The sequence below is a fragment of the Otolemur garnettii genome, unplaced genomic scaffold, assembly GCF_000181295.1.
Source record: "Otolemur garnettii isolate 467f Iridium unplaced genomic scaffold, OtoGar3 scaffold00023, whole genome shotgun sequence".
Lineage (NCBI taxonomy): Eukaryota > Metazoa > Chordata > Mammalia > Primates > Galagidae > Otolemur > Otolemur garnettii.
The window spans coordinates 8,290,408-8,308,442 of NW_003852418.1; the positions used below are offsets into that span (position 1 = coordinate 8,290,408).

General features: G+C 51.3%; 1 protein-coding gene across 1 annotated transcript in view; it reads right to left on the reverse strand.

The window, feature by feature from the left end:
- Window positions 1–18,035, reverse strand: part of CDH22 (cadherin 22) — a 70,597-nt gene that overhangs the window by 35,598 nt on the left and 16,964 nt on the right. Inside the window, exons 3-4 of the mRNA XM_003787669.2 lie at window positions 11,332–11,451; window positions 1,919–2,086 (exon numbers count right to left, since the gene is read on the reverse strand). Coding sequence (XP_003787717.1) covers window positions 1,919–2,086; window positions 11,332–11,451 — 288 coding nt within the window. The remainder of the gene's footprint in view (window positions 1–1,918; window positions 2,087–11,331; window positions 11,452–18,035) is intronic.

Sequence of the window (18,035 nt, forward strand, 5' to 3'; positions counted from 1 at the left end):
ATCTCTTATTCATCAGGGATTCCTAGTGCCTGGCAGAATGCCAGGCTGTCTTGTAAATGAAATGTGTGAGGGATTAGAGAGTGTATGAATGAACAACAGCATGAGTTACTAGGAGACAATCAGCAGATGAACACAAATCAAAGAGTCTGACAATACCAAGTGTCGGTGAGGACATGGTACAAGGGCCACATGCATTTCCTCGCAGGGGAGAGTGGTTTGGCTTGACTTAGCCAAGCTGAAGATGATTGCATCCCGTGGCCCAGCAATTTTCCTTCTCTGTATCTGCAGCAGAGAATGAGCACAAATGGACGCTCAGAGACCTGTGGCTAAGGTTCAAAACAGTATCCTTCCCAATAGCCCCAAACCGGAAACAACTCAAATGTCCATCAACAGCCGAACAGATGAATTATGGAATACTACGCAGCAATGAAAATGAATAAATTATGGCTACAAGTAACAGCATGATTTCCTAAACATAATTTGGAGAGATGAAAAGCAAGACAAAACCCAATTTATATCATGCGATCCTATTATGTAAAGGTCATACATGGGTGAAATAGACTATCATGATTGGTGATGCCTACACAGGTGAATAGATGTCACAGAAAAGTGGGGAAATGATGATCACAAAAGCAGGCGGCAGTTCATTCTGGAGAAAGGGGCAGGGGAGATGTTATGATCAGGAAAGGACACATTGGCCTTCTGTGTCCTGGGGGTCACAAGAGTTTTCGCTTGGTAATTTTTTGAACTGGACATTTATATTTCATGCCCTTCTGTTTATGTGCTGTACCTCATAAAAAAGAAATGTGAAAGAAAGGAAGAGAGAAGGAAGGCAGGAGGGAGAGCCAGCCTTCCTGGGGCCCTGGCCTCCTCTCTGCTCTGGCCCACGCTCCCCAGCTCAGGGATAGCGCAGAGCCAGGCACACAGGGCAGAAGACTGCGCAGCCCCACACCTCTGCAGGGGGGCTCCCAGGCATCTCCTTCAGTGGAGGTGCCAGCCCGAGAGATTGGGCAGCGGGTTGGCTTCTGTGCCCAGCTCCCTGGCGACGCAAAGCTGGCTTGGCCCACCCCGCTCTGTGTCTGGGCTGAGGCGCTGGGCCGAGATGATGCTGTGCTCTCAGCTAACGGATTGGATTCCCTTATCTCAAGGGGGTCAGTCCCCTGTGGCGGGGCCTAATGTGAGAGCAGCAGACCTCAAGTAATGACTCGCCCGATAGGAATCAGCCCAGCTCCCTGCAGCATTTAGTCTCTGCCAGCTTCCGTGGCTTTTCTGTCTCAGATCTTGGCCTAAGCCTGGGATAGAGGGGCTGGCTGGGCTGATAGGGAGGTGGGGGACTGGGCCAGAGAATTCCTCCTGACCCTTGTTGTACCAGGAGAGACAGAGGGTGGAAAGACCTCCTATTTCAGAAGCACAGACTCCTGTCGGCCAGGCTCAGAGGGAAATAACTGTTGCTCAGGTTTTCCATGCACGACCAGGGGCATCCCTCTGTCTGGGGTGCTAGCTGTCTCTGCCTACATCCCCGTGCGCCCCTCCCCAGGACCTTCCCTTTGCCAGCTTGGGTCAGCAGCATGTGGCTGTTGAGTAAGCTGTGGGCAAGGACCAGTGAGGGTTGAGGTAGATGGACGGAAGGGTGGACAGGTGGGGCTCCCTCCCTGCAGGAAGCAAGAGAAGGTCTCGGAAGGCAACAGGATCCCTTAGATTCGTGGAAAATCAGAAATTGTTGGAGGCTTCCTATGTAGGAGGCATTTTTGGAGGGAGGCTGGAGGCTAGTGGGTGACTTGGTGGACTGACAGACAGGTGGGGGTCCCTCTTATGATGGGAAGTCTAAAAGGAAGATGGGGTCAGTGGCTGGCTTGGATGGGCCAACAGACAGAGAGACACACACAGATGAACCTTCCTTTGGGAAGGCCTCACTCACTCTGCGGGAATCGGGGTGGGTTGTCGTTGACATCAGTGACCACGATGGTGACGGTAGTGGATCCTGAGAGGCCACCCAGCTGACCTGCCATGTCTGTAGCCTGGATCACCACCTCATAGCGCTCCTGGCTCTCACGGTCAAGGTCAGGCACAGCCGTCCGGATCACACCTGTGGTTGAGTGAGGGTGAGGACACCCACACCAGCTGCCTGCTGATGTGGAGACCCCTGCCCAGGCTGAGGTACTACTCAGACTTGGTGAGCTCTGGGTTCATTCAAGTTGAGGAGAGGAGGCGATGCAGAAAACACATTCACACACTCACAGAGAAACACAGGCTCATATAGGCACACGCACACACTTACACAGACATACACACAGGCTCACCTTGATACACTCGCACCCTCACACAGAAACACAGACTCACACCCACATTCACACACCCACACAAATACACTCACACACCTGCTCATACTGATACACTTGACAACTCACATTCTCACACACACATTCACAAACATCCTGACACGTTCCCAAATACACACACTCACATACACTCCCTATCCACACACACACGCTCTCACACATCCTCATCCACACACAACTGTCACACACACACATACTCTCAAACATACATCCACACTCACACAAGTACACACAAACATACTACTGGTGTAGTATGCTTTTGTAGTAAGCATAACCCACAGGTGTTATGCTTTTGTGCTGTGTCTGTGTGTGTGTTTGAAAGTGTATGTACATGTGAGTGTGTATAAGAACCTGCAGCCTCGGGGTCACATGTAATCTTCTGGGTCCTTAAGTGGGGCCTGCAAATTTTTTTTTTGCAATTTTTGGCCGGGGCTGGGTTTGAACCCTCCACCTCCGGCCTATGGGGCTGGCGCCCTACTCCTTTGAGCCATAGGGCTGCCTGGGCCTGTAAATTTTATAGAACAAATCCTTCTAGTACAGGGATTTGTCATGTGAGGTTTGAGTTGCTTGAGGGGCCGCCACAGGGGATCTGGAGGGCCCCGTGTGGCCTTGAGGCCGCAGGTTCCCTACCCCTTACATGCTCATACATACTCACATACATACACTTTCAAACACACGCTCTCGCTCACACAGGCACAGCCCCCAAGCAACAGAATGGACTATTTACTTTGTTAAAACAAAAGTCTACAGCAGACTAGAACCTGCCACTGTGTGACCCCCAAGCCCCGCCTCTGGATAACCAGTCCCACATTTGGGGCCTCAGTTTCCCCACCTGATATTGTACACATGAGCCAGACCTGTGCCTGATTCATCTCTGTGAGTGACATTCACCCGGAGCCAGGCACGGAGCACCAGGTGGTGGGTGCTGAGCAATGGACTGGATTCACGTCCACACTCCAGCACACAGATATGGCATCATGCTCACCTGTGCACACACTTACGGACATGTACTCTGCACACTCATAGCTGCTTTCCCACGTTATTATCCACACCTCTCCTACAACTAAACTATCCCCCCGCCCTGGGGGCCTCATCCTTGTCCCTCCTGATCCTGAGCCCTCTGTCCAGGCACCAGCTAATCACTGAACAGACAATCCGTGGAGCTGTTGATGGAAGCAGGGCAGGGGGAGGAGCAGAGAGGGTGACTGCAAGATGAATTCTGCTAAGGGAAGGCTGGGTTCTTGTCTCCCAGCCAGAGAAGAGACTAGGTCTGGGAGGGGGAGTTGATGAGGCATTCAGAGCCTCTGCCGCCACCCACTCCAACCTGCCGAGCACCAGGTGGTGACAGGTGGTGCCCAGGCCTGGTGTGCCAGGTGGAATCATGCACCAGCAGCCCCGTGATGCACCCCATAAAACCCAAGCTCCAAAACCTGATGTCCCCACACAGTCCCCAGACTCCAGTAAAGGCAATGGAATGGGAGGAGAGGCTGTGGTGTGGGTATGTGTGTGAGTGTGTATTTCTGTGTAAGGCTGGAGTAGCCAGAGGTGGGGCACCTAGGGGGTTGATCTGCTTTTGTGGGATCACATGGAGATATGGAATGGGTATTCTGTCTAATTGGGGGTCAGACAGAACCTCTATCAGTGGCCTTTGTGACTCCTCAATAAGGCCCCTGACTCCTTCTCTGCCACAGCTGGTCTTCCCAGGAAAACAGGGGAGTCTTGGGAGCAGATTGCCTTGGGACAAATCCCAAATCTGACAGTTTTTTTAGCTATGTGATTTTTGAACAAATCCCTTCACCTCTCCAAACCTCAGTTTCCCTGTCTGTAAAGTGGGGACAACTATTATACCTACCTAAAGAACAGAATTTCTCAAACTTAGCATGTTGACATTTTGGGCAGGATTAGACTTTGTAGTGTGTGTGTGAGTGTGTGGGGGTGTGTGTGTGTGCTTGTGCACGCATGTCCTATATATTGTAAGATATTTAGTAGCATCCTTGGCCTTGACCCACTAGCTGCCAATTGCAGCAACATTCACTCCCCACCACCACCAGTTTCAAAAGTGTCTCCAACCATTGTTAATTCGACTTTGGGACAAAGTCGGTTGAGAAGAACTGAAAACAACTAGTGCAGGATTTTATCTCATGAGAATTACGTGTAATAATTTTGTGTAATAACATTTATGAGTGTTGACCTTGTGAGTTGCCTGTTAATCCTCTCAGCATCCATGAGGAAGGTGCTGAGATGATTCCCATCTTATAGACGAAGAGACAGAGTTATAGGAAGGTTAAGCACCTTGCTCAAGGTTACACGTGTAGAAAGTCATAGTCAGGATTCATAGAGACACTCTGGCACCCAAGTCCATGTTCTGAACTGCTCTGCTAGACTGTAAGGACACAGTATCCCTCCCCAGGCCACCACATCTCTCTTGCTCCAGCCACTCCCAGGGCCAAAGGAGTGGTCCTGCTTACCCTACAGAAGATCCCCCTTATTCTTCTCAGTCCTAACCAGGCAAGCCATGTTTTCAATGATGTGGCAAGCCCCTTGGCCTGTTCCCTAGGTTCTCCCAGAAACACCACGGCTGTGACAGGGGGCAGGGGCATCCTCTGGGTTTCAGCTAGTTGGTTGGCTGAGTCTTTGCAACCCCCAATGGTGGGGGTTGTGCTGGAAGGTGGGGTCTGTCTGTCCTCTACCCCAGGGGGTTGGAAGGAAAAAAGGAGGAGAGAAAGGAGAGGAAGAGAGGAGGCAGCAGAGAGGAAAGGGGAGAGGGAGAAGGAAAGAAGTCCTGGGGAAAGAGGCAGACAGAGCCAGAGAGGAAGAGAAGAAAGGGAGGTAGAGGAGGAAGGGGGAGGGAGATGGGAAGGCAGGGAGACCTCTAGGATGAAAAGGGAGTAGGCAAGGGGGGGAGGTAAGGCCAGAGAAAAAGGCAGCAAGAGACTGACGGAGACATAAGAGAGAGAGAGAAATAAAGAGAAGGGGGCAAAAAAGGAGTGAAGAAAAGGGGGTAAAGACCAGCAGAGAGAGCACGAACAGAAACCCAGACAACAGAGAGGGAAACCAGAGGGGTGAAGAGAGATGTGAGGAGAGGAGACAGCAGACAGACTGACCACCGCGGTAGAGGCCACCAGGCCAAGAAGCTCATGGTCCTGGGAGCTCAGACAGGTTAGAGAGCTGACCGTGGCTGAGCCCGTCCTGTGCTTGTCACTGTCCATCCAGGATCCCACTGAAGGTAGAGGTTGTGTGGTAGGATTTGAGGCCGCTGTGCATGTATGGGCTTGGACACCAAAGGCTATGGGTCCCAGCTTTGAGTGGGGCTGGGAGCAGGGGTCTGGCTCTGCCTCTGTGGGTGAGGATAGAGGCTCACCCTTCCTGTTGTCCCTGTTCCTTTCAAAGTGCAGAGAAACTGGGGACACTAAACTCATCTCACTTAGAAACTGGACATGAAACCTTATAGAATGTGTGATTCAAGGGCCATCTCTGGGTGTTTATGAGGTGGGGACTTAGAGGCCATGGTGCCCCTGGACCTTGTTCCCAGGGTCACAGGCTGTGATAGGTTGCTATGGTGGTAGCATGTAATGAACCACACCTTCTGGTATCCACACTCTGGGGTTGTCCCTCCCATACCAACTCTGGCCTTGGCCATGTGATTTGCTTTGGCCAATGGGACATCAGCAAGTGTGATAAAAGCAGAGGTTTGATAAGCCCTTGCATGTACAGGCCTGTCCTCTTGAAGCCTGAGACCACCGTGCTGGGAAGAAGCCAGGGATGAAAGGCCACTCAGAAGCCCAGTCATGTCGGCTGTCCTCACTGAGTCAGCTCCTGGCAACCTGACACCTGTCGCTTGCCACATGAGTGACCCCCACAAAAGAACTGTCCAGCCATCCCCCAGAAGTGTGACAATAAATCGTTGTTGTTGTAAGCCATTAAGTTTGGGGGCAGTTTGTTCCATAGCCACAGATAACTGAGAGAGAAATCTGGTTGGCTGGGCCCACCCTCACGGCTGTGATTAAAGGAGGAGCAGCTGGCCTCCTCCTTTAATGGTCTGAGATGGGCTGGCAATTGGCCCTGGCTGTGGCTGGGGCAGGTTGCCTCTCTCACCTTCACTAGACTGGCTTCCTTACGTGGTAATCTCAGGACTCTGTTCCAGGAGAGCAAACATGAAATCTGAAAGATCCCTTAAAGCCTAATTTGTTAATTTGTGTAATGTCACTTCTGCCACATTCTATTGGCCAAAGCAAGTCACAGCCCCACCCAGATGCAAGGGGTGCAGAGATTCTACCTTTCAGTGGCGACAGTGGCAAAGTCATATTACTAAGAGCGGAGCACAGGGTTGGCATATTTTCCTGGCTACTATATTCCACTCCCTCCTAGGACTCTCCCTCCTAGTACTGGGAGAAGCACCAAGGAGGCTGTTGATCTCCCTGGAGGAGAGGGTATAGGGTAAAAACCCAAGTCAGCCCTTAAAATTGCTCTTGAAACCTGACTCTGCAAGTTCATCCATTCACTTGTTTGTTCCCTGGACTCTTACCAAGGGCCTACTGTGTGCCAGGGAGCTACAGCACCAGACAGAAGGCAGAGTGGGAAGGGAGAGACTCTGGAGTCCGATGGAATGGGCTCCAGTCTCCTTGCCACCATGTACATCCACGTGACCACGGGCAAGGTCTTGGGTCTCTCTGAGCTTCTGTCTCCTGTGCTGTAAAGTGGAGACACCTGCCCAGTAGGGCTATTGAGAGGATTAAATGAGACCAAGTTTCCAGCGTCAGGCCTCTCTTCAGAGATGCCTCATTGATCCTGTTCTTTGAGTCCTGGGTTGGGTACCCCATAAATAAGTTCCACAGGGGCAGGAATCCATGCTGGTTCTGTTCATCATGGTATCTGTAGTGCGTGGCACACAGTGGGTGCTCAGATAGCATTTTGGCCGACTGATTTCCCCCCATCCCGCCACCCCTCTGTCTGCCTGGGTGTCACTGTCTCTTTGTTTTGAGGCTTCTATGTTAGAACCAAAGCTCCACAAGGGCAGAAGGCAGGTGTACTTCACTATTCTGACCTCAGGATCTGGCACTTGAAGGTCCTCAACAAATACAAGTTTCATTCCCTCCTGGTAAAATGGACGTCCCTGGCACAGTTGAGGATTTTTAGCAGAGATGTGGAAGTCTCAGAGACTCTTTCCGTTCCCGTGGGGGTGGTGGTGGGCGGGGGCTGGTAATTATAACCTGGCCTCAGCTCCTGCAGCCTTGTCGTCACCCATCGTCCCTGGCTCCAGCTGTTGTCCTCGCCACCCCCGCCTGTCCCCTCCAAAGGCGGCAGAAGGGGCCCTGGAGCCCGTGTGACGCCTCATTAGCCCGCAAATGCCATCCTTGTCGCCCCTGCGGGGGGCTTGCTGGCAGGCCTGGCCTTTAAAACACACAAGTTAATTCCTCCTCGGCACTGGGGCCCGGCGCGGCCCCGCCTCCTCGCGTCCCTCACACCTTCCTCTCAGGCCCGTTCCGGCTCTGCTCCCTGCTATCTGCACAGCGAGAACAGACTGTACCTCGCAGCGGCTGCTAAATATAGACCCGCATCAGCGGAGTATTCCTGGCTGGGGAAATAGAGCTGGGGCCGGGAATGGCACCAGGGCGGCTCTTGCCGTGGGGCTGTGGGCAAGGGGAGGGAAAAGCCGGTTCTTCCGGGGAAATGTGAAAAAGGACGCTTTCAGATTGAGAAGCTGAGGGACCCCCGAACAAGGACCCCATTCGAACCCCTTCACCTGCCCCGCATCTGCTGCTCACTCTCTGGCTTCCTGGGAACCGTTCCTGCTCCCCCAGGCGCTGTGGCCTCCCACTTGTCACCTTCCTCCCCACCTTCTGCACTGGGAGATGCTCTTTCTTAGGCTTTGGCTGCCCTCCTCGCTCTGGTGGGGTCTGATCCTCCATCTGCCCACTCTGGCCACCCCCATGACTCTGTCCTGGCCCTTCCCTTATCTCTACTTCTTCTTCCACCCACCCAAAGGCTTATCAACCCTAAGGTCTGTGCCCCTCCTCAGGCTAAATAATGAAGGCTTCCTCAGCACCAGCATTAGCCCTGGTACCAGGTGTTGGGCTGAGCACTTCACCTGCGCCCTGCCCCCTCCGCGCCCTGCCCCCTCGGCCTGCAGTGCTGTTCCCCAGAAACCCACCTGAGTCATACCCTTGCTTCACTCTGTCTCTGCCCCAAGGTTACCTCCCCAGAAAGGCTTGTCCCAATTTCTTAATCTATCTCCCTACTGTGCTTTAGGTTTCTTTCTCACACTCATCACTACTTGACTCTGTTAAATGTTTATCGCCTCATTTTGTGCATTCTCTACCTCCGTAAGTGCTCCATGAAGCCAGAGCCTTAGATACGCTCCATCCCCAGTGCCTAGAATAGAGCCTGACACACAGTAGGGACTCAATAAGTAGGTATTAAATGAATGAACTCTCCCACTGAATCCTCACAACAATTATATGGGGTATTGTCATCCCCACGGGCAACTCAACGTTCATGCCCATATTTCAGGTGTCCTGCTAGAAGGTCCAGATGTTTCTTTCCCCCTCCTCTCTCATCTTAACCCAATATAGTTAAAGCAGAATTATTGAGCTGTGCACTGCATCCCAGGGCACATTGGCTAATTCTTCTACTCCTGGGTGGTTTTCTTAATTTAGATTCCTCCTGTTTCTGTTGGTGATGCCCCTGTCTAGATGAATTAACCCAACTGGGTTGAGAGAAACTCCCAATTCCTTCCTCAACCTAGTCTTGTAGATTCATCTAGGCCCCCAAGGTTTGCCCTCTGAGGGTCTCACTGCCACCCCTGCCACTCTCCTTGTCTCTCCTTAGCAACTCAACTAACCCTCACTACCTTCATCCCCGTTGGTCGCCAAACTCAACAGGCATGTGAAGGAATCTGAGCAGGTGTCAGGGAAGGGTGCAGGATTTTGGTTCTTGTCTTTCAGGGCTCTATGCTGGGTACCCCAGGCTCCAGGGCCTTCCTGCCCCTGAGCCGAGCTCTACAGCAGCAGCTGAAAGGATCTCATTAGAATGAAAACCTGCGCTTATCACTTCCTTGCTTAGAAGTCATTGATGAAGCCTCAATGTTGGTAGGGAGGAGAGGAAACAGGTAATCTCCCAGTTGGCTTACAGAGTGTCACCTGCTACATTTTGGCATTATCTATCAAGATTCCAAATGCACATGCCCTTTGACCCAGACTTTGCACTTCCCGAAAATTATCCTGCAGATATACTCACACAAGCCCAGGATGATGTATGTATGAGGTTATTCACTGTAGCATTGTTCGCTGTAGCAAAAAGATTGGAAACAGTGTATGTGTCCATCAGTAGGGGACTGGCCAGATAAATTTCAGTGTATCCATAACACCCATTAAGTAAAAGAATGAGGAAGCTCTTTATGTACTGATATGGAATAATCTGCAAGATATATTGTCAAGCGAAAAAAGCAAGCCGTATGTATAGCACGAATCACCGTTTACATTTACAGCCACCATTCGTGTAAAAAAATAAAACAAATACACCTTATTTTCTTGTACATCTATAGAAAGATACACAAGCAAATTATATTGGTTGCCTTGGGACACACTTGATGGCTGGGGGACTGGGTGGGGTGAAGAATTGGTACTAAATGCCTATTCAGACTTCTGAATTTTAAACCTTGAAATGTGTATCTATTAAAAAAAAGCGACAATATTTTCAAAAGTGAATGAGTGTAAGATCTCATAGAATAGTTACACCAAGTGGCTACCTTTGGGTATGCAATAACCGTGGACAGGGAGTACGAATTACTTTTTTCTTTTCTTTCTAACATTTTTTCAATGTTTGAATGTTTTCTAAAATGCATTACTTTTAGAGAGAGAAAAATAATGAAGATACTATGTGTAAGAGAATACGATTATAACTGTGCTCACAGGATGAAATTCCCTTCCCCCCTAAATGAAAGGAAAATGCACACAAAATAATTCCAAAACTATAATCCATCAACTGTCCCCCCACCCTTACTTAGCCTGGCTGACCCCAACAGTCAAACCCTGGCCCCTCCAGCCTTTACATGTCACCTTTCAACGTGCTGGTCTTACAATTCCTCTCTTCCCCCCAGCTTTTGCCTGAGCCGTGCCCTCTGCCTGGAATGCCCTCCTCTGAAATCTCAATCTGGCCAACAGCTTCTTACCCTTTGGAGATTGCTGCTGCTGCTTCCAAAAAACCTTGAGTCTTAATTGCTCCCGCATATGCTGTGGGCCCCCGAGGGCATTTGATAAACGTTCTGTGGTGTCTGATATCCCATCTTTCACCTTTATCCCTGTCCTGCCCCTCCTACCCGAGGAGCAGTGAGAGTGCCTGCCCCCACAACTAGCATCAGCAGCCACCCCCAGCTGGGTGACCTCTGCTGAGTCACTTGACCTGTCTGGGCCTCAGTCTCCTCATTCTGTCCTCCTGGCCCTCCTCCGCCAAGGAACCTCGGAGATAGTCAAGTTCTAACCTCACAGTGAGTGAAGTGGGGGACCATGGGAGGAGGTGCTGCTGTTTGGTGGTGTTGCGGGAAGCAGACAGATGTAATGACTGCTCTGGGAACAGGGTTCTCAAAATTGCCAAAACGGAGCTCTTCACCAGCCAGTGCCCTTCCCGCAGCCTACACTTGTGACCCTGGAAGGGCTGTGGACAAGTTTGCTGCAATTTAGCTCCAAGGACAAGTGGAGCCTTTGAGGTCTTTTAAGGACACCCACGGGCACAGCCTCTTGCCTTTTTGTTTCTCTGACAGTTTTGCAGGATGCCCTCCCAACCCCATTTATTTTCTGTCCCTTTCCTCTTCCTGCCTGGATAACCCTAACCCTCCCGTAGCGCCCTGGAGGTGATTTCCGCTGTGGCTGAGGCCCCACCCCACCCAGTCTCCGCCCCCGCCATGTGGCTCCACCCCTTCCCCGGCCCCGCCCGGTCTCTGCCCTCCACCCTGTGGCTCCACACCCCCTCCCCCTCCCCCGGCCTAGCCTCTCACCAGTCTTGGGGTCCACGGTGAAGTGGTGCTCGCCATCCAGCAAGCTGTATACTAGCCGAGCGCTGCTGCCGTAAGTGGGGTCATCTGCATCCGAGGCCATCACCTGCATCACCGATGTGCCTGGGCCCGGGGGACCAAGCGAGACATGTGTCATCTGGGGCTGCTGTTTCCTTGCCTCTCCCCACCCCAGGGAAGCTGGGAGAGGACTCCCTGGAGACACACAGTCCCCATCCTCGCTCTGAGTCCCAACCTTATTCTTAACCTGGGGCCTTCCTACTGGCTCAAGCACGACTGTGAAGTCAGACCTGGCCCAGTATAGGTGGTTCACAGCTATTGGGCTCTGGCAAGGAAACACAGCCTCTCTAAATCTCAGTTTCCTTTTTAGAAAAATGCGGATAATCCTATTCCTTGGTTCACCAGGTTGAGGAAATGAATTCTAAACTCCAAGCACAGAGCAGGTGGTAGCAACAATGGATACTACCAGTTAAGGTCACGGCAGTCTGAGCTAGAGCCAGGGCTGCAAACCAGGACCTGACCCCCAACCCAGGACCTTTCTAACCACTCCAGCCCCTCCTGAATCTTCAAGAGACTTCTGCCTCCTTCCTTCCACCAGGCTCTTGGTCATAGGGGACAGCCCATAGGGACAACCACATTCACTGGGGCTCGCCGGCCAGTGTCACTTGGCCCCTGGGCAGAGAATGGCAGCACCCAGCTTTCCCTTTGGAAAGTAGTTGGCTGTGGGCCCAGGTGCCCTCCTCACCCCTCCCCCTTGGTGTCCAGGCAGTCCACCCCCAGGCACGCACACACTTCTCCACATGCTGTGCACGTAGGCTGCTGGGGAGAGTATAAATTGGATAAAAGTCCATCAAAGAGCGGCAATTAAGTTATTGATTTTTGACGCTGCCTCATTAAACTGGGAGCTTCTTTCGGCCTGTCCCAGAGATGGCTCTAATTTGACATCATGTTCAATTTGACGAAAGCAGGCTTGGGACGTGAGGCTGGACCAGGTGGGGGTGGATGTAAGGGTAAGGAAGGGTCAGATGAGGGACCCAGTAAAGCCATCTGGTTTACCCAAACCTTTTCAGAAAGAAGGGAATGAGGTAGAAGAGCCAAAGGAGTCGTGGGGACTCAGGATATGACTCAAAGAGGAAGAGGCTGAGATCTCACTTCAGGGAGATGCCCTCAGCTGGGTGCCCTGCTGGTGGGGTAGGGTGGGGCCCTCCTGGGGCTGTGGTGAGCTCTCTGGGCTAGCAGGGTGGTTTGCGGGGAGGCGAGGCCAGTTCACTGCCTGGCTAATGAGTAAGACTGTGGAAGTGCTACTGCAGCAATTCTGCTAAGCCCGGCCTGCCGCCTGCCTCTCCCACCTCCAGCCTGGGGCCCTCGATCATTCCAGACAGACACATGTATTTATTTTTCACTCTTTTGCATTTCTCATTTCCCTCTCCAGTTACCCTTCCCAGCCTCCTAAACTGGCCCTGCAATGCGCTTCTCTCTTTGGCCACACCAGTTTCATGTTACCCACATCAGAGCTGCCTGGGAAGCTGTCCCCTCCCTAAAGATGGGGTCTTCTATTCAGGGACAAGATCACAGCCCCAGGTGCCTCCTGAGTATACAGAAAGAAGGGAAAGGAATGAACTTCCAGCGAGCACTCACTATACTCTCGGCTTCATCTGACTTAAACCCGTCATCTCTAATCCTCACAGCATCTACGAGACTCAGAATGGGCCCCTCTAATATTACAAGAGAGGAAAAAGGCTAGATGGGAGAAAAGATTAGATTGAGGGCACAGAGTGAGGAAGTGGTAGGGGGATTTGGACCGAGGACTCTGTGCAGACAAAGCCCTTCTGGGAACCAATGTCAGCGCTAGCACAGTGACTTTGGGGTGAGTGGCTTGGTATATTGAGTCACAATTAGTGATGGTGCTGCCACTCAGTAGAAGTTTGACCTTTGACATGTCACAAATCCCTTTGTGCCTCAATTATCTCATTTGTGAAACGAGGCTGATGGTATTACAAATCTCCTGAGATCATTTTTTGAATCCCAATAGATTTCCATGTTCAGCACCGAGGACAGCGCCTGGTCCATGCCAAGAACCCAGTGGTTATTGTTATCTTGGGAGGCATGGCATGCCAGTCTACAATGGTACAATTATGCCTCCTCCTCTCAAAGGTATTGAAAAGGTATTGAAATGGAAGAAGATACACAAAGCATCAGGCAAGTGGCGAGTGCAATAAATAGTGGCTGTTGTAACTATTATGTGAGAGGGTCTCCCTGTGACTCTCCCCCGCTCCCTCCACTCCCTAAGTGAGGCACAATGCTGGGCTGAGTGACTCCCCAGAGACACGGCTGAGAGTTCTCTCTCTCTCCCTGGCCGCATCCCAGGAAGTCCCGAGGGGATGATGGAATCATTTCCCCAATCCAGGATTCTTTATTGCAGCCATTACAGTTAATGCCGACACGTGGGGATGGTGAAGGGTCAGTGATTCACCACTGTTCCCCAGGCCCCACGGGAATAGCTTCTTCAGGCCACACACCCTCACTCACCTTCTTCACAAGTCAGCAGCTCCCCAGAATTGGCAGACAAAAGGGAGCCAGGCTTGTGACTGCTGTGGACCCCCTCGGGGTCATCTCCCATACGTTCAGCAATTTACATTTTACAATGCTCTGTCATGCACGTTCTTTCCTTCAGACCTCACAGCAGCTGGGTGATATAGATGTGGTGGTGTGCTGCCAAGTATTTAACCATCAGCTCCCAGGGGGTGGGGGGGGTGGGGAGGAATGCCCTACTTTATGGTGTTTGCTGATTTCCATGGTGTAAATTCTCCAATCATGGCCCAATTTCAAGTTTTCCACATGATATCAACCAGCCCACAAAACCCTTGAAAACCAGTATGTGTCTCTCAAGAGCTGGTATAAGCCGACTCCAGCACATCCCCATGTTATTCCCTCTTTATCAGCTGAGGGGACTGTTATGTGCAGTGGGGTGTGCAAATGTGAATAATAATGAATTCCATTGTTAATTATATAACCTTATTCAATAGCATCTTCCTCTAATGATAGATTCCATTTACTGATTAACTACTTTGTGGCAGATACTATGATATAAGCCCTGCATGTATATTATCTCAGGAAACTTACAAAGTAAAGCCTTGAGATGGGCTATATTAAGACTTCCACCTTACACAGGAGGAAACTGAGGTTGAGTGAGGTTAAGTATTGAACCTCAATTTCCTCATTTGTGAAACAGGGTTAACAGTACTACCACACTCTCAGATTCTTATGAGAACTTGAATAGATTTCCGTGTTCAGCACTGAGGACAGTGCCTAGCCAATGTCCTCTGGCGAGGAAGTAGGATTCAAACCTGGGTGGGTCTGATGTCAAAACCCACATGTATCCTGCCTTAAAGGTAAGAGGAGAGGTCAACTGGAGTAGAACAGAGAGGTGAGTGGGAGGGAAGACTCAGAGACAAAAAGAAAAAGAGAAGAGGAGAGGTAGGGCAAGGAACTGAGTTCAGATTGTCCTCCCCTAACTTCTGGAAGTAGGACGGGGGCTGGCTGGGATGAGTGGTTGGTTCACTGTCCATTAGATTGCTGATCAGCCCTTCTGTTCCAAGCTGGAATAGGAAGCATTGCCCAACTGATTTTTGAGCAACCAGGATCTCAAGGCCCAAGGATCTGTGTGGGATACGGAAAGGCTGGTCCTTGGAGAGCACAGAAACCAGTGGTTCTCAACTTGGCTGCACAATAGAATCTCTTGAGAGCTTTAAAATGAAACCAATGCTGAGGCCCATCCCTGGCCAATTAAATAGGGCTCCTGGGGGTGCAGCCCAGGCAAAGGTAGTTTTACAAGCTCTTGAGTGATTCGAAAGTGCCTCCTGGTTTAAGAACAGATGCCCTAGACCCAGCCCCCCGAGTGGAACTGAGGAGGAAATTGAGTCACAGAGGGGCTCAGTGACTTTCCCAAGGCCACATCATTAGTAAGTAGTAGGGAAAGAGTCCAACCCAGGTCTGTCTAGCCAGTGTGCTCCCCTCCCTCCTTGACTGACTGAGCCCATCCTGAGACTGTGACACCAGGAAGCAGCCAGAATGACACATGTCACCAAAGCATTAGAGCGCCTCCCACTGAAGTCAGTATGAGAAGCTGGACACTCCTGAGAGGGAATGCCCCTCACATCTCTGTGGAGGCTTTGGTGGGCTTTTGCATCACAGGGTCCTGGGTTCAAATCCCATGACTTCCTTGCTCTGTGCCTTAGTCAGATCTTTCCTGAATTTGGCCTGTTTCCTCACTTGTAATATTACAGGGCCCCACTCTGAGTCTCTGAGATGTTGTGAGGATTAGAGAGATGACGGGTTTAAGCAGCTGGTGAAGTTGGGTGTGTAGTGGGTGCTCAGCCAGAGTTCATTCCTTTCCCTTCTCTCTGTGTGGCCAGGAGGCATCTGGGCTGTGCCCTTGGCCCTGACTAGGACATCCCTGGGCTCTAGCATCGGGAGGTAGGGGGCCTACCTACTCCTCATTTCTGACTTATTTGGGTGGCTCTGAGATGGTTTGTCAAGGAGCCATCCTTGGAACCTGTGTCCTGACACCCAGGCCAGAATTCCTCCCTTTCTCATCCCTTAACCCTTGCTATCTGCAAGATGAAATTGAGGCTGCAGACTGTGGCTCTGGAGCCCCCAGGAAGAGCCCTGGCTGGCTGTCTTGGGATGGTCCTGCAGGGAGGGGAGTTCTGGGGTTGCAGACATACGTTTTTTTTCCCCAGCCCTTAGCTTTGTGTGGCTGTGGAAAAACTACTTGATCTGATCAGGCCTCAGTTCCCCTTCTGTAAAATGGAGATAACACTTCATCACTTCTGCCTCCCTGGGTATGGGAGACCCCTCAATGAGAGAAAGAAAGGAAGCACTTTGGAAAAAAATAGAGTGCTCAATTGAGGTGGCCAAATGTCATTATTATGAAGATGTTTGTAATTATTATCATCTTGCCTCTTCCATACCTCCCTTTGCCACCCTGCTGGGCCTGGGGAAACCCTAGGCTCATATTTAGCTTCTCAAACATTTATAAAAAACGAGTCCCACCCCCTGCTGCTGCCAGCACTGCGCGGAATGCTTTCTATTAAAAATTAAAAACCACTTGTCGAGTCCCTGGGAAAGCTCAGATTACACAGGAAACAAGCCCCTTCTCAAACTCCCTCCTCCCAGCTCCATCACTTACAATGCCGGCAGGGCCGGGTGGCCTTCACCCTGCTTCCAGCTGCCTGGCCAGGTCAGCCGAATGCAGATGAATGATACACAGGAGAAGCAGGCAGGGGCCACACAGGAGGAGCGGGTCCAGGGACAAGTGACAGAGAAGGCAGTGTGGAGAGAAGGGGCAAGGAAGTGGGTCAGAGACGGAGAATTCAGGGTCAGGGGGACAGAGATACAGAAGGATGGACTGTGGGACAGAGATACTTTGACAGAAAGACGTGGAAATACAGAGGTTATGTAGGAAACCGAGAAGATGAAGCAGAGACAGTGACTCATATAAAGTTGGGGGCAGGAGGAGGGAGAGGAGGGACAAGGAGCAGAAAGGCGAGGTTTGGCCCGATGAGGTGAGGGACCCCTGATGTCACAAACACCCTTTTCCAAGGTCTCCGGGGAAAGGAGACCTCCTTTCCCGACCTCCTCCCTGTATTCTTTCTTTCCTCATGGATCCTGGCCATGGACTTGCACATCCAGGCAGTCCCCAGTGTGTGTGTGTGCACGTCTAATACGTCCCCTTGAGTAAGACTCTCCTAACCACCTCAAATTGAGACCCACAAGCTCTTCTGTCCTCTCCACATTTACACATGGCCCTCTGTTATGTAGTCTAGTGACTTGTTTTGTTTGGGACAGTGACATTTTCAGTATCAGCAATAGCATCCTTCGGCCAGTGGCAGAAAGTACCTATCATTTGCTCATGATCCAGTTCTATCCATTCCGACATCACCAGAGCACCTACTATGTGCTACACCCTTGGAGGGCAGGATGGTAGCTCTATCACCTTGGCACCGCAGTCTCCTGTGGGCACAGGGCTTAGCATAGAAGGAGTGCTTGTGTTTGTTGGATGATTCGTTGGCGGAAAAGAAGGGACAGGGATATACACCTCCCTGTCGATCACCAGGGCCATGGGGCCATCGCTTTTGCACCTCTCTGCTGCCTTCCCCCAGCCTCCAGAAACCACCTGTCCCGTTCCCCCAACCGGGGGGTGAGCGCCAGTGCCGTTGCTAGGCAAGGAGATATTGCACATATAGATCTTCCTGGACTTTAATTAAAAACATCTTTAGAAGTCGTCTCTGCAGAGGCCGGCGATTGATTCTTGGCTTGGGCCTGAGGGCTGCTGAGCCACACTCTCTGGCTGCAGACGGGACAGTCAGAGGCTCCCAGCCTGATGCTGCCCTCCCCAAACGAGACCCTTGGGGACCACACCGCCTCCTGCCTTCCTCCTGTCCTCTTTGCCCCTCACACCCCCAGCACTGGATTTAGGAATCAGACACTGTGCTCTCCCCGCCCCCCAACTTTATTTTCCTTCCCCTCTTGAGCCTCAATTTCCTTGGTTATAAAATGGGGGTGTTGACACTTAACCCGAGAGAGTCCCTGCGAGGATGAAATGAGATTAGGGATATGAAAATGATGAAGGTTCTGTACAAGGAATGACTGTTTCCCCAAAGAAAGCCGCGGATGCTGAGACAAGT